At 54.2% G+C, this 22575-nt stretch overlaps 1 protein-coding gene across 3 annotated transcripts in view; it reads left to right on the top strand.

Annotated features, from left to right (window-relative positions):
* The window catches only part of TEX264 (testis expressed 264, ER-phagy receptor), a 31464-nt gene extending 10904 nt beyond the window's left edge, over window positions 1–20560 (top strand). For all 3 annotated transcript variants that reach the window (XM_077763374.1, XM_077763376.1, XM_077763375.1), the window contains 3 exons: window positions 2773–2994; window positions 16364–16532; window positions 19962–20560. In XM_077763374.1, the coding sequence (XP_077619500.1) occupies window positions 2773–2994; window positions 16364–16532; window positions 19962–20254 (684 nt within the window). In that variant the 3' untranslated portion in view covers window positions 20255–20560. The remainder of the gene's footprint in view (window positions 1–2772; window positions 2995–16363; window positions 16533–19961) is intronic.
* The last annotated feature ends 2015 nt before the right edge of the window (window positions 20561–22575 follow it).

A 22575-nucleotide genomic window follows, 5' to 3' on the forward strand; every position in this document is an offset into this window, starting at 1 on the left:
GGGGGGGGGACTGGAAATGTCCTCACTTGTGGAAATGAGGAGTTGCTCAGACAGAAAGGAAGAACCTGTAGCTAACACATTTCCAGGATCTAAGAAGTCCTGTCTCCTTATTAGCTGCTTCCCTTTCCTGTGATGAGCATTCCTCTTTTCAAGTTGGAGGGAGAAAAGTTTTGCTCATGTGCAGGGCCCGTGTGTGCATGTGCATGCATGCATGTGCTGTTGTTGAGCACAGCCCAAGAACTTAATGTGTGTACGGGATCCTGGGCCTTTTTGTCTAGAAGCCTAGAGTGGTGGGGAGAGATGGAGAGGCTGTCAGTTATCATGCAGCATATGATAAGGCCTGCTCCTTTGGTTGAACATTTGGGATCAGAGAGGAAGAGCTCCTTGACAAGGAGCATCAGAAGGCTTTGAGGAGGAGGGCTGAGCTGAATTTTGAAGGATGGGCAGGAGTTGCCCAAGCAGAAGGGACTCTGGAGTAGGGTGAAGAAGGACACTCCAGGAAGAGGAAGTAGCTTACGCAAAGGCAGGAAGCATAGGAGGACGTGGCATGTCTGGGGAGCTGCAAATAGTTCTTTGTGGGTGTGTGTGGGGTTGTGGTGGGAGAGGAGACTGGCAAGGTGGGCTGGGCCAGACCCTGGATTTGTCCCTCCCTCTGCCACTTAGATGCTCGTGGACACCTGCCCACCTGGGTTCTGGCCCTGGTTGGGGCCTTGGGGATGCAGAACAGGAGTGCTAGGCGAGTGTGTGGACAAATCCAGGCAGTATTGCGTGGACCACTGAAGACAGTGTTGCATGATGGGCTCGGAAGTTTCGTCCTAGAGCTGAATTGGTAGCCATTGAAAAGTTCTAAGCAGGGTGGTCATGGGTGTTGTGGTGCTTTTGGGGGATTGAGGAGGATGTTGAGCTGGGAGCTCCATAAAGACTGCTGAAGTCATCCCAGAAAAGATCTTGGGACCCAGTCCCAGATGGGCCAGAGGGGATCAGGTGACCTCCCATCCATTTCTCCATCTAATCTATATTGAATATTTCTTTTGTGTATCATAAGTTGCTGGGGTCTGGATCATGGTGATTGGCATTACAGCAGGCATTGTCCATTGGTCTGTCAGCAGGCCTTACCAGTGTGTCCAGGCTCAAGCCTTTGGTGTAAATGGAGCTGTTGCACCATCTGTAGACAAAAGATGGTACTGCACTTGCCTGGTTGGGTAGGAGGAGTGGCCAGCCTGCGGCCATATTAATGACTGCTTCTAGGTAGAGTTGATGGAAGCAAGAGTTTACAGCAAAATGTTGGGGTGGGATGGGGTGCGGGTGCCGCTGAGCTACCTTGAAAGATTCCCTAGAAGAGTGCTTGAACCTGAAGGATGGGTAAGGAGGAGGTACATGTTCAGAAGTTTGCTGAATGGGCGTTCTCCAGGCCAAGGGTCACTTGTTTGTCATGTCTTGTAGCTACTAATAACCAGCAACATTTACAGAGCCCTTTCTGAGTTCTGTACCAAGCTGAGCCCTCATATGAAGTATCTCATTTAATATGTCAATTCTGAAAGGAACCAGCACTCCAAGAAACCAAGGGTCTTATCCAGAGTAACACAACTCAAGATTCACACCTAGTCCTGTCTTTCTCCAGAAGTTTTGGTCCTGACCAGTGGAGCGTATTGCCTGCCAGTAAAGCCCTGAGCTAGGCTTAATGATATAGCATTCAAGGGGGCAGCAAGGGGCCCTTAGCTGCAGAGAGCTGTGAGGTCGCACAGAAGTGAGAGCCTGGAGTTGGTGTGTGAGTCCCTGGCAAAGTGAGACTGTAAGGATAGAGCTAGGTTGGTCAAAGAGAGACAGAGCAGGGCTGAGAAAAACTTAGGGGATTGTTTACAGGGCTTGGAAAGGGAGGCCAGAGGCAAGAACGGGTCAAAATGACTTCACGGTGCTGGGAAGGTAGACTGTGAAAAGGAGCAACTGAGGTAGAGGGGTTTTGAATTTAGGAGTCATTGGGCCCCAGGTCATGGGAGAAAGGGACCTTCGGGTCAAGGGAAATCTAGGATTGACAGTACAAGGTCTGTAATGAGTGTCTTAGATTCCAGATCAGATACCCTTGGGGTTCAATATAGACTCAGGTGGCAGGAAATGAGACAAATTGGGACCCCCTTGATGCTAGGAAGAGAGGTAGATGCTAGGCCTTGGAGGCCTGGGGTCAGGCCTAGGAAATGTTGGAGCCCCACATGGAGCCCCATCTGCCTTGGGTTTGTAGGAGCCAGAAGAGGAGGGCAGCTAGGGAGGGGAGCAGAGTACAGCGATATGCAGGCACTGGGGGCTCAGGGAGACTTGAAGGGGAAGCAGTAGTCTCCAGCTGAGCCAGGAAAGGACTTCGCAAGTGTGGCTGGGATGGGGGGATGGGGTGGAGAAGAGATCTGGAGGCTCTGGTGATGGTGGCGGGCCCTGCCTGAGGAACTGGGGAAGAGGATCTCACAGTTTCATCAGCAGCTCAGAGGCCAGTGTGGTCCTGCTTCCTAACCAGTGGTTCCTGCAGCCTCTTCACGGCCAGCACTGGGTCTGGCATGCTTGTTGGAGGCTTAAATGAAGGGATGGATGAGTCCTGCAGCAGGATGCGATAGGCTGGGGCCACAGATAGGTTCCAGCAGGAAAATATTCCTCTCCATCCTGGGGTTGTGGCCTGTTGGAGCTGGTGGTTTTGCCGGGCCTGAGCGGGCACAGAACCCAAGTGGCAAGAGTTCTGAGAGCCTCCTTCCTTCGCCCAACCCTGAGACCCCTGTTCTTCCTCCCCAGGTACCCCCTGAGAAGTGCCGCTGTGCGGTGGGCAGCATTCTAAGTGAAGGTGAGGAGTCACCCTCCTCTGAGCTCATCCAGCTCTACCAGAAATTTGGCTTCAAGGTATTCTCCTTCCCGGCACCCAGCCATGTGGTAACGGCCACCTTCCCGTATACCTCCACCCTGTCCATCTGGCTGGCTACCCGCCGTGTCCATCCTGCCCTGGATGCCTACATCAAGGTGAGAGACAGGCCTGGGGTTTGTGTGTGTTGGGGGAAAGCCAGTCCTTTGGGTGAGAGCCAGGGAGGACTGCTCATGCCGGGAGGAAAAGCTGGTTTGGGGAGGGCAGCATCATGGGACCCTCATGGAGCAGATGCTTGTGGAGCTAGGAATTTGGGCAGAGGCTACTGGTATCTGTCCCAAATGCCCAAGACCTCATGGATGCCAGGGCATCTACTAAGAGCTTGTTCAGAAACTTAACCTGGTCAGTTCAGCTCTGGCTTGGACCAGAGACATTTTTAGTTCTCAGCACCCACTCCAGGCTGAGAAGGGGTCTACCCTGACCCCTTCCTGATGGAGGCCCACAGAGCAAGAGCCCTGAGGCTTCGGTGGCTGGCAGGCCCCAGGTGTTCTGTGTTGCCCTGGCCCGGCCCCTGCATGGGTTTATGCACCTGCTGCCTGAGCGCAGGGCTGGGGCAGTGGTTGACCCTGTCTCCTTCAGTTCCTGACCTAGTCATTAGCAATGCTGGCAGACTGGCCTACCTGAAGGAAGCAAGAGAGCCAGACACCAGGAGGGCCTGATGAGGGGTCTCTGTGTCCACAGAGATTTTTTTAAAACTTTCACTATTGCACATCCCTCCTTCTCCAGAACATTTTGTAAACTTGGATACTAGGGAAATAGCCCAGTTGGGCTTGAAAGCAATTGTTTATTCATCCACTCAGTTTGAATTTACTGAATGTCTATGTGCCATGTACTGTACTGGACACAATGTGAGATGCTGGACACTGGGATAGATAGGTATTACAGCAAGTGGTAGAGACAGGTAATAAATATCAGACAAGAGGCATCCATCTGGGTCAGTTGGTGGAACATGCGATTCTTGATCTCAGGGTTGTGAGTTTGAGCCCCATGATAGGTGTAGAGATTACTTAAAAATAAAATCATTTTTAAAAAGATAAATGTCAGACAAAAATGGGATACGTGCTAGACAAGAATGGTGAGAAAAAGCAGGGGTCCAGCTAGGATAGAGTAGGTTAGGGAGGCCTCTTGGAGGAGGTTACCTCCCAGGTAGAATCTTGAAAGAGCCCTTGGAGAAGGGGTTAAGAAGATTCCAGGCAGAGCAGAGAGGGAGCATAGGTTTGATCTAAAGGTGGTAGGAAGTCACTGCAGTGTTGCATCCAGGAAAATAACATGTCATCTCTAGCCACATGTGTACAGAATAAGCTCTCTCATCCTGGGAAGTGGGTACTAGATCCTGGATCATAGCAGCTAATGGAGGTACCTAGGAAGCTGTCAGGATTTCTAGTGTGAGCGCTGGTGACTTGGACTTGGGCAGTGGCTGTAGAGATTTGGAAAAGGTGGAGATTTACAGTCTGTTTTGGAGCTAGAACTAACGGACTTGTGCATGGATTGGATGTTGTGGAGGGGCTGGGAAAGGAGGAGTCACAGCAGGCTCCAGTCCCCTTCAGCCTGGGCAGGAGCACAGGTGTGTAGTGGTGCTTTTAACTGAGATATGGAGACCTGGTTTGGGGAGGGGGGGCAAACAGCCCTATGGGTTGTATCGGGGGGTCTGTCTGGCAGATATCCAGGTGGAGGTGTGGAATCCCCAGTGCCATGTGCAGTTTGGACTTCAGAGAGGATTGGGGTGGTAGATACGTTTAGGGACCTGAGCCTGTGGACAGTATATGTCCTGGGGACAGCTCCTGGCAGCAAAGGCCATGCACAGAGTGCAGCCAGTGTGGCTAGGATCAAGGACCAGGAGAAGGAAGTCAGCAGGAATTTGAATTTGGTGGATTTGAAAGAATCCAATGGCTTTGTTCTCTAGAGCAGCCTGGGTGAAGGGATAAGGCCTTGGTGATGAATAATGAGAGCTCAGACAGGTCTTGGCTAGGGAGATGTAAAGAGTCTGGGGTCAGGGCTGGGGAATGAATGAATGGGTCACCAACAGTGGCCTTGGTGGTCAAGGATGGGAAGAGAAGAAACAGGAGGGCTATTGCTGTGGTAGGGCAGGGGCACGGGGGGGGACAGAGTTGGATTTCCCTTGTGAGTTAGCAGTGGCAGCGGGTAGGGTGCTGGGGGGCGGGATGTACTTGCCTGGGGGTAAGTTGGGCTGGAGGCTGAGGGGCAGGGTGAGCAAGGAATGGGATAGCTGGCTGGTGGTAAGGGCAGGAGGGCAGACATTGGTCCACTCAGGATACTTCCTGAAGAAAGGCTGCTGTGTGATGTCTCCAGGTCTGTCATGCCCATCCTCATCCTCAGGATTGGAGGAGCACCCCCAGGAAGAGACTTTGTGGGTTCCAGACCTCAGAACAGGACGTGTGGCATGTGGTGTGGTGGCGAGCAGCTCAGCCACCAAAGCCTTTTCCTGGCTTCAGGGGTTTATTTTTAGATACCTTTGTCCAAATTTCCCGGCCCCTGACAGCTTCACAAGTTGCCTTGTTTTGACGTCACCTCTTTGATGAAAGCCCTTCCTCCTTCCTCTTCTCGTGGGAGCCTGTTAGCTGTGTTCTGGGCTTGATTCTCCTGGGGTGAGGGCTGGAGCAGGGGGCTACCATTCTCTTTCCTGCCTTGGATGAGGAAGCCAGAGGTATAGGAGAGAGCAAGGGGCTTCTCCAGGGATGTCTATGAGGCACAGTGCTGTGGGAGAAGAAAGATGTCAGGCTGCCCACAGTGGAGGCATGGCCCAAGATGCTCTGATGGTTTCTGGAGGCAGGGGTCACCTCTGCCCCTGTGTTTAGCATGGTCTTGTGTCCCTGGGAGCACATCACATGAAGTGAGGAAGGGACTCAGCCTCCAGTGGACAGGGGGGTGGCCCTGTGCCTCTCAGCCTAGGAAACAGAAGATAATATAAAGCTCCCTCCCACATCTGCCCTCTTCCCCACTGCCCTGAGACCAGAGAAAGAAGGCTGCTAATGAGACTATGGACTCTTCTGCCTCTCCCAGCTCTGATAGCTAGCTGCCTTTGTGTGTATGTGTGTGTACATGTATGTGTGCCCTTCTTTTTCTCCATCTCTCTGGCTTCTTTATGGATCTGAGGCTGGTCTGCTGTGGAGGTGTTTCAAATGGAATGACAGCAGCCATCGGCTTTCTGTTTCAGGAGGGATGAGGGAGGCCAGTAGTTGTGCTACCAGCAGGATGGAAGGGAGGGCTTGGCAGGCTGGGGCAAGGGGCAGGGGTGAATGGTCTCAGGGGTTTGGGTGAGGGAGGTAGAGAGCAGGTGTTGTCCTGGCAGTTGCAGATGTGCCTGAGGCTGGGGCAGGATTGACCTCATGGGACAGAAAGGTCCTGGGGGTCACTGTAAGGAGCCCAAAGATGAAGTATTTATCAGGTTTCTATGGGGATTCTGGGAGGATAGATAGATCCCAGCAGCTTTGTGGTCTGTGTGGCAGCCCATGACTCTTCGGTCAGCCCTCCCCAGCTTGGCAGCCTGGCAAGCTGAGCTGTAAGGGGTAGAACTCTGCCTTTCTTCACATAAACCACCAGGGGGGCCCTAGGCAGAGCAATCTGGGACAGCGTCTGTGTAAGGGATGCTTGGGTACCACGTGACTATTATTTTATGTGGAAGATGCCCCAGCTTTGTCAGGCTGCTCCACCAGAGTCCAGGAGGTGGCCTCAGGACAAGAGGAAACCTGTCCCAGGAAGTGGGTCTTCTGGCATCTGCAGGAGGGAACTGAGCTTCCCCGAAATTGTAGGGCCACAGAGGAGATGGTGCCCAGGGTCAGCCCAGAGCAATAGGTGAAGGCTCCCAAATTCACCACAGGTAGAACCAGTCTTAATTAGTGTTCAGGGAAGGCTTGGGGCACATGGAGTAGACCAGGACCGAGTGAGAGGCCTGGGGGTCCTGTGTGTGAGATTGTGTGTGAGAGGCCCCTGAGCTCAGTGCTCACAGCAATCTGTAGCAGTTGGTGGGGAGGTCACTGAGAGTGTTAAACTGCCCAGCCCAGCCCCGTTGTGCCTGACTGCCTCTCAACAGCATCCCTAACTTTCATAAACCCCCTTCCCCAAGGTCTCTGCTTTCCAGGAGTTTTCAGGGAGGGTCCTTGTGATGTTTGGACATCTTCTCCTGAGTTTAAAGAGACACAGGACATCATCAATATGGAAGTTGGTTGGCTGAGTAGTACAGACAGGCCTTGGGGGTCAAGCATTGGCTCTTTCTCCATAGAACTGTGGAGAAGCTGGGGCAGGTGGGGGTGGGGTGGATGTAGTGAGCTGGCTGGTTGCGGGGAGTCTTGGTCGTAAAGTTCTGGGAAAGCTGGGTTAATGGGATTGTCTTCCTAGGGGTGTAAAGTAACAGGAACCCTAGACCATAGTTCTGTTCAGGACAGGAGCCTAAGGCTATGCTAAAGTGCCCCTGTGGCTTGGCAGCCAGGGGTGGGGGTCTACACTTGGACCCTTACTTGCTTCAAATGGAGTAGCTCTTCCTCTGGGTTTTAATGAACCAGATGATCTCATGAGATTTGTTTGGAGGAGGGTATCTGAGACTTAAGTGGTTTGAAAACTGCTATCCTCAGAGAGGGGCACAGCTGGGCAAATGCCCCCTCCACCCGTGGCCAACTGTGTGTCTGTTGCAGATCCCGAGGACACTGGCAGCTGCAGTGTGAGTGGAGCTGGGAGGCACCAGGGCTCATCCCAAGTGCAAGCCAAGGACAGCACCCCCAACAGAAGCAGTTGTTTCTGGGGAGCCTGACTGACTGGGAGTTGGAGCTTAGGGGAGCCCTGCGGCTGTCCGGCTGTCCCTGGGGTGGTGGTGACTGAACTCTTGAGTGGCTGATGATTGGATGGTGTCACAGGGCAGCCAGCTGGAGACTGAGGAACAGGGGCCTCAGCAAGTTGCCTGTGGGAGTGAGTTGGCCTGTTGAGCTGTGGGAGTCTGTTGCTTCCTCTCAGTAGCATGGTCAGCCTGGGGTCCTGTCCGATGGCTCAGAATTTTCTGTATGTGTTTCCCCTTCTCCTACCTGGGTAACTTTGAGGGAGTCAGTGCTGGGGGCAGGCAGGATTTGAGTCTACTCTGGGGCCAGAACACCAGTGGGGAGTAACATGGCCCAGGCACTGGGAATCTAGGTGAGGACACCCTAGTGGGATGTGAAATTTAGGATAATCTCTCTATTTGTGCCAATCACCTTTGCTGAGCAAATGTGGGAGGGTTCCTAGTTTTTTTTTTTTTTCCCTCAAAGTTTGTTTATTTACTTTGAAAGAGAGCTGGGGAGGAGTAGAGAGAGGGAGAGAGAGAGAATCCCAAGCAGGCTCTACACTGCCAGTGTGGAACCCAATGCAAGGCTCAAACCCACAAATTGTGAGATCACAACCTGAGCCAAAATTGAGAGTCAGATGCTTAACCAATTGAGCTACCCAGGTGGCTCCTGAACTTTATTTTTAATAAGGGAGGCCCTCTTGTCACCTCAGCTCAGTTGCTTACTCAGCAGTTATTTACTGAACCCCCTTTTATGCAGCATTATTCAGGGGATGGGGGAACCAACTGGGAGGCAATCATAGGGTCGCAATCAAAGCCTACATTCCCAACATTTTATAAATGGGGAGACTGAGGCCTGGAGAAGGGAGGTTACCCAAGTTCAATGGATGAAGCAGTGGCTGAGTCCAGACTGGGTGCCCTGGGCTGAGGATCATTCTGATGGCTATGTGCCTGTTGCCACTTTGCCTCATCTATGAACGAGGTTGGGCCCAAGAGGTTCAGGACTTGTCATGAACTTGGGATACACGTGGGATGGTCCCCACAGTGAGCATGGTTGGCAGCACTGTGGGCCAACATCTAGTTGACCCTCTGTCTGTAGTAGGTGGACAGAGTCAGGGCTGAAGCTACTGGTCTGGGAGTCAGCTTGGGGAGCCAGAAGCAAAGGGCACGAAGAGTCTGGCTGCCCATTTGCCCAGCAGGCACCCATTAAAGGTGACCTTGGCAGTTGCTCTGGGCACAGGAAGCAGCTGCTACAGGTGCCTTACTGGGCCTCATATCCTCACCCCCAGTGAGGTGGAGACAGCTTCATTCCCAGGCTTCCCTTACTGAGGCTCACTTGCTGGTGCTATCACCTGCACTCTCAGCAGCTCCAGGACTTGGGGCCGAGTGACAGGCCCCGAGAATTCTTTCCTTGCCTATTTCCCCCAGCCACAGGGTTCAGGCATGCCCAGGGAGAGTGGAGTGGGGAGGGGAGGGATGAATTCACCAGGAAAGGCAAAGCAACCTTTGAAAGGTGGTGGCATTTGGGCTTGAAAGAAAGGTAGCATTCTCCAAGGTGAAAAAGCAGGTCAGGCATAGTCAGATTTGGGCATGTCTTATATGTACATTGTGGCTAGAGTGGAGGGGAGGAGCAAGAGTTCCGGGCCCGAGAGCTGAAGCTGGGTCCTAAATGCACCATGGATAGTGTCTGAGCAAATGTGACTACATCCAAGCTGGGCTTTGTAACAGAACTTGAGCACAGAGAGATGGGGAGGGAGAGCTGGAGGCCACATAGCTGAGCTCTGAATGACACTCTACTCCCAGATGCCCTCAAACCAAGAGAAGCCCCCTACCTTCTCAGGGCTTGGCTTCCTTGACTCCCCTTAGTGAACTGCACCTGGATGCTGTTACCCTCAGAAGGCCAGGTCTCTCCCCTCTGCTGGCGTAGGCCCTGGAACCTGTTCCTCAGTCTCTCTGGCTTCACCTCTCCCCACTCCCCTACCCCAGGGCTGAAAGCACAAAGCCAGCCTTTGCTGGGGCGGGCGTGGGAGCCACTACTCTCGAAATACCAGCTTAGATGTGGTAGCTTGGCAGTCCCGCAGGACCCTGGGGGTTGAGGCTTGTCTGGATGGTGCTGTGGGGTTGGGCCGTCACCAGTGCAGAGGGAATAGTCTTCCCCAGGCAGATGGGATTTACCAAGGAAGAATTCTGTTGCTCTTCTCCACAAACTTGGGATTCCAGGAATGAGGGAAGGGGAAGAGATTTTGAGGAGGAGGGTCATCTAGAGCATAAAAACTCTTCCCTTTAGCAGACCCCTCAAATAAGGAAGGTTAGCTGTCTGGTTATACAAAAAGAAAACCTAAGGCTCCAGAGAAAGGGCTTTCCTTGCGGGGGGCGGGGGGGAGGTGGTTGGGTGAGGGGAGGGCAGAAGTCAGAGGTACCAGTTGGAGATAAATATAGGACCGCCTTCTCCTCACCTACCTCCTCTCCTTCCCCCTCTCTTCATCCTTACTTGCCCACCTGTCCTTCCCCTCTGGCACTTCCTGATGCCTCTGGCTCCCAGGTGCTTGGCTTCATGGTCCCATCTGCACCGAGCAGCCTTCCTGCTGCTGGATAATCAATCAGTAACATATTCGTCAGTTTGTGAACCTTACAGGGCTCAAGGTCCTTGACTGCACAGATGCTGCAGAGAATGGCTGGATCTTGGAAACGGGTGGGCTGTGGAGCCTGCCGTGGTAGCAGCAGCATCTAGGAGGCCATGGCTCCCCTCCTGTATTTGGAAGGGAGAGTGGGGGGATCCTAGGGCCGAGCCCCCAAGTTTCCCATAGGGTCCTCACCCTCAGGCTCCCTGCCCCCTGGTCCTGCTCCACAAGGGCCTAAGAAGGCCAGATTGGGACTGAGCTGGGGTTGGAAATTGGCCCTTCCGGGCCCTGGGGAAAGGAAAGGCTGGGGTTGGCTGCAGGGTCAGAAGCTTCCTGGTCCAGATAGGAACTAAGGTGCTTAAGGGCCTGGATCCCCTGTGCCTGCTTAGAGGGAATCACCCTCCCCTGCTCCTCAGTGCCCCAGCCTGCCCTGGTCTGATGGCTGCCAAGGCCCCCTCTCGAGCTGCCCAGGAAGCCTGGGTATGCAGGAATATGAGCAGAGGTGTAAATTGCATGGCAAGCTGTCGGCTCTGAGGTGAAAATGAAAAGTCTTGAGGCAGTGGCGCCAGCAGGCACAGCAGGCTGGGGTGCCAGGCACAGCACCCTCCTTCCCCACCCCACTCTCACTCACACCTTCCCCTTTTTGCAGTCTTTCCCTGCCTCCCGCCCAAGCCTGGCTCCTCTGCCATTCCCTCCCTTGCGGGGGACTTCCAGACAGACCCAACCCCACAAGGCCTTCAACTGTTGCTTCTGTTAGGTTTTCTAACTAGCTGACTGGTGCACAGAAAACTGGGCTTGGCTTTTTTGTTAATTTTGTCATCTTAACATTTGTGGTAGTTTCTCCAATTGATTCCTTTCAGGTTTTTCAAGTATATAATTGTCCTGTCTTTCAGTGATGGTGTTTTTATTCACCTTTTCCAGTTTCTCACTTCTTTTAGGATCATCTGTTCCAGTCTCTTTATTTTACAGTTGGGGATATTGAGACCCACAGAGAAGCCACCTATTCATCAATAGCTAGGCTCTGGGGTCATTGCCTGGAGCTCTCTCTGCCACTTCTGCCCCCTCACTCCCCTCCCTGGAAGCTTCATCTCACTCCTTGTTTTCCTTTGCCCATCATTTTCATAGCTTCAGGCCCTCCTGCTACAAGGCGAGGAGGATGCTCACCCACCCTTCTGCAGGCTCTCCCTGCTGGCACTGCAGGGACCCCCAAGCTATCTCCTGCTGTCACCTCCCACCCCACAGACAGGTTTAGGTTCTGGGCCAGAGGCTGTTGGGAGCCCCAGTGGGGATGAGAGACAGCCAGGGAGAGGGAAGTTGACGGAAGTTCCTGGGCAGAATAATAACAATGTGCCACATTCTAGCTGTAGCAGTGCCTGCTGTGCCTCCCCCATCACTTTGCACGTGCGATGCAGACCAGTTGCCTAAGGGGCCTCCAGGGTCTGAGCCCCCATTTGCAGGCAGTGCTGTGTGCAGGCGGGTGCACGTTGGTGTCTGTGTAATTAAAAATGAGCATGCCTCACTTCACCCAGTGAGGAGATGCCACCACCTCGGGTGGGATGCAACAGCTGTTCGCTGGCATTGTAGCTGCCCAGCTGTCCAGCCTGGAATGGAGGGATGGGTAGGACTGGGCAGCTCAGGCTGAACAGGGAGGCCCAGAGCCCCTCACCCCGGTGAGGCAAAGGGATGTGATTGGGTAGAGACAACGGAGCAGAACTCCTCTTTTTCTGGGGCTCAAGTGCAAGTGGGAGATGTGTGACCCAATCCTTGGCCTGTACCCATTGCCTCATCCTTTTGGGGATTTGAAGCCACTCTGAGAAGACCCAGAATCCAGGCAGGTTAGGAGTGGGATCCAACCTCAGTCTCCACCTGGACCTGACCTTTTCTGCCCCACACCCCCTTCCCACATCTAGCCAAAGCCAAGGGCATGGCTTGATTGGTGCCCAAATGAGAGTAGTTCAGGTCCTCTCTCACCGTCCTCCTCCCCTCTCCTGATGCAGTATGAACTACCAGGGGAAGCACTGTGGGTAGCATGGGGAAACCTTGGCCCACCATGCCCATCTAAGCCTCTGCAGGAGTTCTGAGCTGCATGGGCCAAAATCCTTGTCTTTCTCCTGCCCCTAGTAATGAGCTCAACCTAAGATGAGAAGGGAATATATTGTGTGTTCCCAAAGTAGCTGAGGCAGTAGCACCATGGCAGCCTGTGTACACTGTACCTTTCCTTGTCTATCAGCACCCATGGGGGGTGCTGAGCCCATGTCAGTGCAGCAGTAGTATTGGAGGAAGTGCTGTTGACTGAAGTCTCTTGGAAATCCCTGCATTGTGTGTGATGTTCCAGGCCCCCCTCTTGTTTCTGCTGTGGAAAGCCCAGGTGAGAGGTAAGCCTTGGAGATGTGTCTGAGGGACTAGAAGTCCTGAATCCAGTTTCTAGCAGTTCCTGGCGGCACTTTAGCATAATGACTTTTTCCTATTAGGTGGGAAAGATTGTGGATGACTGCATCTCTCCCTCCAAGGAGAGAGACCTTGTGGTCCCCTTGATTCTGTGTGGGATTGAGTTGCTCGAGTTGTGGCATCAGATGGCCAGTGGCTTAAGTGGCCAGAGTAGGTTCCCCTGTCCTGATCATACTTCCTGGAGCCTCTGGCTATCTGGGCTGTGGGAGGGGGTGTGCCCAAGGCTGGAAGGATACCAGGCCCATCCAGGCCCCTTTCCCCAGCAGTACCAGTCAGTGTGGCATTGACTTGGTGTCCTTGGCCCTTGGCAGTCTGTTCTCTGAGGGCTCCCTGGGGCTAGCTGAGGGAGAGGCAGCTGGTCTTGCCTTTCTCCAATGATTTTCCAATATTTATCAGCTCATCGACATGCAGCCCAGGCCACAGCTCCTGCTGTGTAGCAAGGACCTGAGAGCTGACCCATGGTTTACCCTGTCTTCCCTCAGAGGCTCTACCTGGCTGGGAGAGAAAGGGCTTGTCCTCTGCCTGATCATTTAGGGACAGGGCTTATGGCTAGTCCTGTCCCTCATCCCCCAGCCCCACTTGGGCTCATTATTGCTCTCGGGGCAGAACATGGAGGGGTCTTGAACAGAGGTGCAGGGACAACTATAAACCCTTCTCTTGCTTATGGGCCAGAGTTGGAAGTTTGCACCTCTGCCTTCTTCCTGCTCCTCTCCTTTGCCCCGAGTCTGAATTTTGACAGGACCTGGCATGTGTTAAAATAATTTGAGGCTGAGCCGTCAATGAGATTTTTAATTAGCTCCCTGCCTCCTTCCACCAGGGAGGGCCAGGGGCCCCCAGGTGGTGGGGGGAGGATCAGGCTGGGCTTGGGTGGGAGGCTGCCTCTCCAGGGGCCTGGGGGCAGGCTTGGGCAGCTGGCACTCCTTGTGTGGGATGCTATAAGGAGGGAGAGCTGGGCAGGGAAGGAAGGGCTGTGTAGCCAGGCCAGTTCTCTCTCTCCCCTCTGTCTCCCCTGTTCCTCTGTTCTCCCTGATGGCTTTGAGATGAAGGCGATGGCAAGGATGGAGGATGCAGTTTCCATGGCAACGGGGCTGTCCACAGCCAGGCAACTTCAGAGCTGGGCTCTCCGGAGGAGGCAGATGCGCAGAGCAGCCGCAGAGCTGCCTCCCGCCTGCCAATGAGGGGGCTGGCAAAGTAGGTGGTAAGGGTACTGCCTGGTACTGCCCACCCTGATGCCCAGCCTAGAGGGGAGACTGAAAAAGGGACTACTCCTTATCATCCCTGTTACTTCCAGAAGGGAAGCCAGGCAGGTGGCTTGAGTGTTGACAAGGGTTGGCGTAGGATTCCACTGTCCCTGGAATTTCTTGGTGGGCACAGGCTCTTGTTCCTGGGAGCATCCCCCAAAGCCAAAATTCTGCATCCCTTGAGATACGGGCTACCAGCTAGCTGATGACCATGCAGCAGATTTCCTCTACACCTTTTGAATGCCCAGAGCATGGGCATGTTGGTGAAGGCTTATGCTCTAATTGATTTTGGGGGCCCTTTTCTTCCCTCTAGCTGCCAGGGAAGGACTTGGACCTTCTTCAGGGAGCCCTGATGACCCTGGGCTTGGTGACATGGCATAGTTCACTGAGGGGACCTCAGGTTTGGCAGATGGTTGCTCCCTAGTGCTGGCATTAGAGTAACCCCCAGAGCCTAGACGCTCCTGCTTCCTGACGTCGTGTTCTTATTCATCCTCCTGAGGACTCGGGCTGAGTGAGTGTGTGGGCAGCTGGAGAAGCAGAGGCAGCCATCAGTGTGTGCGGAGATGGGAGGAGCTGGGCATGTGGACTCATGAGGTGGCATGAAGAGCACCCAGATTGGCAAAAATAATACTGGACTGAAACTATTAAAAATAATGACTTTCCTTCACCGACCCTGAGGTGTTTGAGCACATGGAGACTTAGGGTGCAGGGCCTTGCCCGTGTTACTCATGGAGTCAGGCTAGCCAAGCTGCAGGTAGACCTTGGCCAGGCCAACTACCTCCCCTGTGGGCTCCTAGACATACCCTGTCCCCTGCTGGCTGCTGGACACCCTGGCTGATACTCCTTCCAGGTTCACTTTTCCTCTTCTCTTTCCCGGGATGAGGGGGTGGTCATTTTTACCCCTCTTCGCTGCTTTAATTGGAAGGAGTTCCTCAACCCTAATGTTGGCCAGGCAGGTGGACAAGTGGAGTCCTAGAGTGGCTTCTACCTATCAGGCAATAAGTCTTTCATTACCGCTAAGTGGAAGGCTCATTTCAGAGCTCATGGTGAGAGCCGGGCAGGTGCTATAAATAGTCGTGTTGTGAAGGTTGGTGGGTGAGCAGTGATAGGGCAGGGGCCTCACAGTCATCTTTGTGGGTAATTGCACTCCATGGCAGGAAAGGGGGCCAGGCTTGGGAACAATATGTGCTTGACCCCTGTTCTGAGTATTTCTTTTTTTTTTTTTTTTTAAATGTTTTATTTATTTCTAGGAGAGAGAGAGAGACAGCGTGAGCAGGGGAGGGTCAGAGAGAGAGGGAGATACAGACTCTGAAATAGGCTCCACGCTCTGAGCCGGCAGTCAGCACAGAACCCGACGCGGGGCTCGAACCCACGAACCGTGAGATCATGACCTAAGCGAAAGTCGGACGCTTAACCGACTAAGCCACCCAGGCGCCCCGATGTTCTGAGTATTTCTGACTGCCTCAGTGCAGCTCTGACATGTGTCTGCCTCTTTCCACACACTTGGGGTGGGGAGAGCTTTGGGTTTTGTGTCCAGGCAGAGGGGAGTAGAGTGCCTGTCTCAGAACTTGGGGCCCTATAAACTGGTACCTTGGCCCCTGGAGAGCTGGGGTGATGTTCAGTGCTAGTTCTACTTGTCCTGCCTGCCCCTCCAGCCTAGGGTCTGCCTCTTTCCCCTTGGTTGAAACTCGGGCAAGTGCTAGAAGGGGTGGGAACCAACCATATCTGGTAGCCTTGAAGGTTGGCATAGACCTGATCTGGTAGGGGAATGGGAGTGCAAGAGGGCTTTAGTTGGCCTGAAGCCCCTGTCCAGGGTTTGTAGGTAACACGTTTGCAACAGCAGGAGCTGGAAACCTAAGGGTCAGCGGCACTGGCCTTTCCTTCCTGATATCTCTGGGTCAGTCATCCTTGTCCAGGGTGGAGGGGAGGTCAGGGCCTGGGGATCCTGGGATGGGATATCTAGCAGGTCAGAACCTGACTTGGCTTGGGTGCTTGGGGCCACAGTTCATGGTGTCCCTGTCCCTAGGGTAGTCTTAAACTTCATGGCTCCTTGAGACCAGTGCTTTCTGGAACAGTATTTTGGTTGCAGACATACAGATAGGACCAGTGGTGCTAGGCCCCTGGATTCTTTTAGCACCTGCCCCAGGGTATTGTCCCAAGGACTCCTGTGTCCTTAGACCACTGCCTCCTGGAGTATGGAGCCCTGCCCTTAGGGTGCTCTGTGCGTGCCTCCCTCAGCAGGGGTTTTGCTTTTGGGGGAGATTGAGGCAGGAGACAGAACCAGCCCCCTGGAAGGGAGTGCGCAATAGACAGTTCCTAAGGCCTCTAAGGGACAAGTGGGTCAGAAGCCCTGTAGGGCTCATTCCACCTTTTGCCACTTTCCAACAAGGGGCGGAAGCTGTGTGCCCACCCTCGGCTAGAGATCTACCAGCAAGACCAGATCTATTTCATGTGCCCACTGGCACGGCAGGGAGACTTCTATGTGCCTGAGGTGAAGGAGACAGAGCGGAAAAGCCGAGGACCCACAGAGGCCAGTGACTCCCAGATGGATGGCACAGGTATGGATGATGAGGCCGTGTGTGGTGCCTCTCCCTGGACATGTAGGACATGGTGAGGAGGCTCCTCCATGACTGGGTTGGCACTGTGGGTGTCCAGGCTAAGCTTGGCAGAGGTGGAGGAAGGAGACCTGCCTACCCCAGGACCCATATGCAGAATTGTCTCTTTCCAGATACATGGATCCATGTAGATGTGGATTCACACGTTACCCCTGGCAACACAGATACAAAGACCCTGCCCAGATTCCCTTCAGATGCAATAGGGAGTGCCCTTGGAAACTGAGATCACAGACAGCTGGATGCTCACGGGAGGGGGATGAGGCTGTTCAGGGAAAAGCATCATTTGGGTGGAGCTCATCAGGAAGTAAGATTGGCACTAGATCTAGAAGGTACAGAGGGGAACAGAGTGTTCTCCTGTCTCTCAGTATGGGGCCCAACTAAGAGAAGGATGCTTTCTCCCTGCTGAAGAGCAACCAGAGAGCATGCAGAGGGCAGCTGGGAAATCAGTGCACTGCCCTTTTCACCAGAGCCAGCCTTCATATTCCAGGTCCAGACCAGCTGGTGGTTTGCCTGCTCTCAACCCTCCTCCCCTCTATCACCTCTATGACCCTGGCCTGTCCCCAGGAGCAAGGGGGCTTATTGGTAATATCCTAAGGGGTCCAGCCATTGTCCATGCTGGTGGAGCCTTGTGTGATTCCGGAGGCCTGTGACCTATGGGAATGGTACAGGGCTGGGAGAAGAGCAACTGTCCCTCTTTCTTTAGATTTCCTCTGCCCAGCCAGTCTTCCATAGCCAAGGTCACCCTAGAGAGGCGTATGTTGTAGCAGGGGGTGGGGGGATTGAGAGGCAGTCTCACTCCCTCACTCCCTAGAGGCCGTGTCCAACACAGTTAACTTCATCTGCCACTTAATTACCTCCATGGGGCACTGCTCCACCCGCCTGGTGGAGCCCGGCAGACATTCTTCAGTGCCCCTACTGTGGGCATAAGACATGGCACAAGGTCAGCAAGGCCAGACAGTCCCCAGGGAAGGAAGGGGGAGTGCCTTGACCTTCCTTCAACCTCCCGCTACTGCTTGCACCCCCTGTCCTTGGCCCACCCACCCAGCTTCTCTCCCAAACACTGCCTGCCAGGGGTGTTGAAGGACTGCTTGGCACCCGCTACAGCTGGCTACAGCCGTGGCTCCCACGCCCCCAGTGCCTTGGCCTGTCCTCCCCACTAGCCTGCCCGCCCACTCCCTGGTGGGGGTGCTCAGGGGTCTGCCCACCTCTGACAGGGTCTGCTCTGACACCCAGGGCAAACTCTGAGCATGTGCCTGCCAGGTGCATGTCATTTGCGCAGCAGTGTGTGCTGGGTGCCTGGCTGCCCAAGGCTTGGCCTTCCCCTGCCTGCCTCCCCACTGGGGCCTCCGCTTGGGCTAGGAGGTGAAAGGGGGTGATTAGCTGCCTTATGCCTGTTATTACATTGATGTATTATTTAGCTCCAGAGAGGCAATGAATATTTGATCTCCCTGCACTGGCTGTGGGCAGTGGAGGAGGGAGGGACTGGGGTGAAGGTGGCAGCTTCATTCCCTGCCCCAGCAGCCCTAGAGACTTAGGTGCTATCTTTCCTTGCCAGGCCTCCTCTGCCCTGGGACACAGGCCCAAGACTCTGGAACTTCCTCTGGTGCAGACCTTGGTGGGGCAAGAGGGGTGCCACTTCCCTGCCTTGGATTCATTTGCCAGAAGTGTCCATGTGTCCGCAGGGGCTGTCTTTATCCCAGAATACTGGACCCCAGCCTGAAGGGGCCTCCTTGGGCTTCTTCCTCTGATAACCCCTAGCCTAGGAGCTGGGAGAGGAAAGAGGAGGCAGCTGGCAGCTAAGTAGGCAGTTCCCATATCCAGATCCCAAGAGAGCCATTGGGTAGGTGGGCTGGTGGAACACAACAGTTTAAGGGGGCCTGGGAGCCCCATTTCATTTGCTCCTTTCAGGCCTGCAGCCCCTGGGGCACTGATTATCATTTAGGGAGTGAATAAGGGGCTAGAGTCCTGCCCCAGAGTCAGAAGGAACCACCTATAACTCAGGATGTAACCCAGGCTCACTCTTGGATTTCTCCACTCTGGGAACCATGACTGGGACCTCAGTAAGAAGAGGGCCCTGGACCAGTAGCCTGGAACTTCTGGGGCCCACCTCTGACAGCTGGCCCAAAGGGCATCTTCTCAGGGTCAAGGGGACTGGAGAGCAGATCCCATACCCCCTATCCTTACGTTAGTCCCCATTTGATGCACAATGTAAGTTCCAGGCCGAGTCTAAATGCCAAGCATTCCCCAGCTGCTCCTGGCTTGGAGCTCCATCACCATGGAGACAGGATCTGCGGAAGCTGGCCCACCCTTCACCTCTGTGATGTTTGACAGCTGCCCCTCTCCCTCTCACATAGGAAGGGAGGCATATCAGCTTCCTCTCAATCTGGATTCTTAACACAGCAGGCCTGAGCTCTTTGTCCCTCCTTGCCCCCCACCAACTGTTGTCACTGCCTCTGATCTGGAGAGATGAATTGAAGGGTTGCTCCGGGACAGGGAGGACATGTTAGGGGTAGGAGGAACAGGTTGGGAGGGATTGGACCCTCAGCCCTGTCTCAGGGTTCTCCAGCTGCCTGCTGAGTGCTCTCATGGTCCCCTTCTACTGCCTTGTGGCTCAGAAAACACCAGTCATTGGGGATAGTTTAGGACTCCTCTGGAGTGACCCATGCATATGGGAAGAAAGGCCTTAAAATGCGTTATCCCAGTACCCTCTTCCTTGCACCTGGTTTCCTAGGACTTCTCCATTCCACTCCTGCCCTAGCTGCTTCCTCAAATCACTGCTCTGTGGGCCAGAGGCTGAGACCAGCTGCCTTCCTGGATAGGGATTCTCTTTGGGGAACTCTGCATGGGGGAGGGGACAAGAGAGTAGGCCTCCTGGTCCATTCTCCCATCCTCATGCCTTATGGCCAATGTCTGTAGCTGGCCTTGAACAAACCTCTCTCCAAGCCTGAAATGGGGAGTGGAGGAGGGGACATTACTTGAGTCTCTTTGTTCTACCCTCAGCTCCGCACCTCGGGGCTGAGTGGTCCTTAATGGACTGTTGGGGGCGGGGGGGGTGGGGTGGGCAGCAGGCTTTGTGGGAGCACAGGGAGCTATGAGGCTTCCTCAGGGGAAGGAGAGGAGTGCACAGCAGACTGTCCTCCCCCACCCTCTCTTCCTTTGCCCTGTCAGTGCAGCCCTCCTCCGGGCAGAGGCCAGAGGCCAGAGGCCAGCGGCCAGCTGCAATGAATCTCCTGAGCCAGGGCCTGCTTTATTGTTCATGAGCACACTATGTATGCTGGGTTGCTGAACAAGTGATAGGGCCTCTGTGCTTTCCCTGGAAGAAGGGAGGGGATGGGGGTCCTAGCTAATGTGTACTCCCTCTTCCTGGTCCAGGAGCTGATACGATGAGTGACACGAGTTCTGTAAGCCTGGAGGTTGGTCCTGGCAGCCGGGAGACTTCAGCTGCCACACTGTCCCCTGGGGTGAGCAGCCGTGGCTGGGATGATGGTGACACCCGCAGTGAGCACAGCTATAGCGAGTCGGGCGCCAGTGGCTCATCCTTTGAGGAGCTGGACCTGGAAGGCGAAGGACCCGTGGGAGAGTCAAGGCTGAGCCCTGAGGCTGAACCCTTAGGGGCTGCCAAGTGGCCCCGGGAACCTAGTACCCCTGAGAAGGGTGAGGAGTAACCCTAGGTTTGCACCCTCCTGAGGTGCAGTCGATAAGGAACTGAGCAGACCTTCAGCCCTCTTCCTCCTTCACCTCTCAGGCCCAGGCTGGGGCCTGGGGCCTGGGGCCTTAGGGGGACCTGACTTCCACTGCCCTGGGCTCTATCTAGTTAAGCCTTCTTACCACACTTTCAGCTCCCAGGGCCAAAGGAGCCAGGGACTGTATTCCGCACCCAGACCCCGGGGCTACTGCCCCTCTGACATCTTTTTTCAGATTCACATTGGAGCTTCCAGGACCAGAATAAAGCAAATGATTTTCTTGTTTCACCTGGATTTGAGCTGTGCATTTGTGTTTGTTTCACCTCGAGGAGTCCTATGCTGATAGGCTCAGAGTGGGCAGAAGTACCCCTAGCCTGAGGAGAGGAAGGAATATGGCAAGATACTCCGGGGTGGGAGGAGGAAGAGGGTACCGAAGGCCCTCCACTCCCTGCTCTGGCTCCAGCTGACAGCTGCTCCTCTGTTGCAGCAGCCCCAAAGGCTCCCCCAGGCTGCCGGGAAACAGAGCAGGTCAAGGGGAGTGAGAGCCAAGCATGCGGTGCCCTTCAGGGCTCAGGAGTGGGGAGCTCATAGCCTGCCTTTGCTTCCAAGGGATGTCTTTGTGTCTGTAGCTCAAGTGTGCCTATGCTCATGCTGGTATCTAGTCAGCAGGCGAGGATATCCCTGCTGTGCCTGCCAGTTTCTGTGTACCTGTGTGTGTACCTGCACACACATGCACACATGCCTTTGACTCTCTGTGTGTGTAACCATGGATGGGTGTGCTCATGGTGGTCCCAGGTGAAGCTGTGCCCAAGCAGGCATTAGGATGTCATTGTGGCTGGATGTGGCTGTATTTGTGTGGATGGCTATGTGGTTATGTGCACGTGGTGCTGTGCTTCACATGTCTTAACTATATGTGACGGTACTGACAGAGGTGTGAGACTGGCTATCTAGGAGCATCACTGTGGGGAGCTTTGTCCATATACATCTATCTGTATGTAGCTGTGTATCTGTGTACAGTTGTATTGTGTGTTCACATGTAAAGCTATGTGCTTTTCTGTATGTCACGTTTAAAGCTATAGGTCAGTGCAGCTGTGTCTGTGAGTTTAGCCATATATGTGTAGGTATGTACCCATGTATGGCTATATGTATGTGATGGTGTGTCCATGTATACAGCTATTTGTCTGCATGTAAAGTTATGTATTATGGCTGTGTGTACATCTATGCATGTAGTTGCATGTACTTCTCTGTGTGTGGCCATGTCCATATATACAGCTCTGTAAGGCTGAGTGTCTTTGTGTGCACAGCTGGGAGTGGTGGCTGGATAGCTGGATACATACATGTGGGCATACATGCATGTCCGTGTGCATGCAGCAGGACCGTGTTGGCCACTTCTGTGGGCCATGGGGACTGGTGCTGTGTTTAAAGACCTGTGTCTTTTGTGAGGCTCCCCTTAGTGAGGGGGCCGAGATTGCTGTGTGGTCCTCTCACCTCAGCACCCTGCTGCTATCAACCCCTCTGCTCCAAGGACCCAGCTCATCACTCACCTATCCCAGGCAGCAGTTGCTTTGAACCAGCCAGAGAGAGTGAGAGCAGCCAGAGCTCGAAGACAACGTATCTGTCTCTCCAGCCTTGTCTGACAGCTCTGAACCCTCATTCTGCTGTCACCTAACCTCCCATTAGCAATGGAGTTTGTGTTTGTTTAGGTTTGATGTGTTTCACAGCTGTGCTCTTTCCAGCCCACTGGGGTACCGGGTTTCTGTGTCCCGGGATAAAGTCTGTCCTTGGTAACACCCCTCCCCACTGACTGCCAAACACACATGTAGGTTCATGTGCCAGAGGGACCTGGGCTTGGCACATGCTCATTAGCATGTGTCTGAGCTAGCTTTGCCTCTGTTCACACCTGTGGAAGAAAGGGCAGTGCCAGCGGAGCAGACGTAGGGAATGCTATATTCCTTAGCACCTAGTGTGTGTGCATGGCTTCATGCAGTCTCCAGAGCTAAATCTGGGTGTGGGACCCCTCCCCAAACCCTTCAGCACAATCACGGGCTTCAGCTTTATTCACCACCTTCTACCCATGGGGGCATCCTTCTCCATTCTGCTGCAGGAGGGAAGAAGAGTCAAGAGCATCTTCTCAGAGCTGTCCTCCCTCTGCTCGGGCTCCAGCTCCTGTTCCCTCCTACACAGCAGCCAGTTTCAGGAGCCTCCTTCCCCCCCCTTCCCTCCCAGATCCCCTGCCAGTCCCAACATGTCCCTTAGGGTTGACCCTAGTCACTGGTCCTGTAGCACCCCCCACACACCCCAGG

Source organism: Crocuta crocuta, unplaced genomic scaffold (assembly GCF_008692635.1).
Source record: "Crocuta crocuta isolate KB4526 unplaced genomic scaffold, BGI_CrCroc_1.0 scaffold1079, whole genome shotgun sequence".
NCBI classification, from domain to species: domain Eukaryota; kingdom Metazoa; phylum Chordata; class Mammalia; order Carnivora; family Hyaenidae; genus Crocuta; species Crocuta crocuta.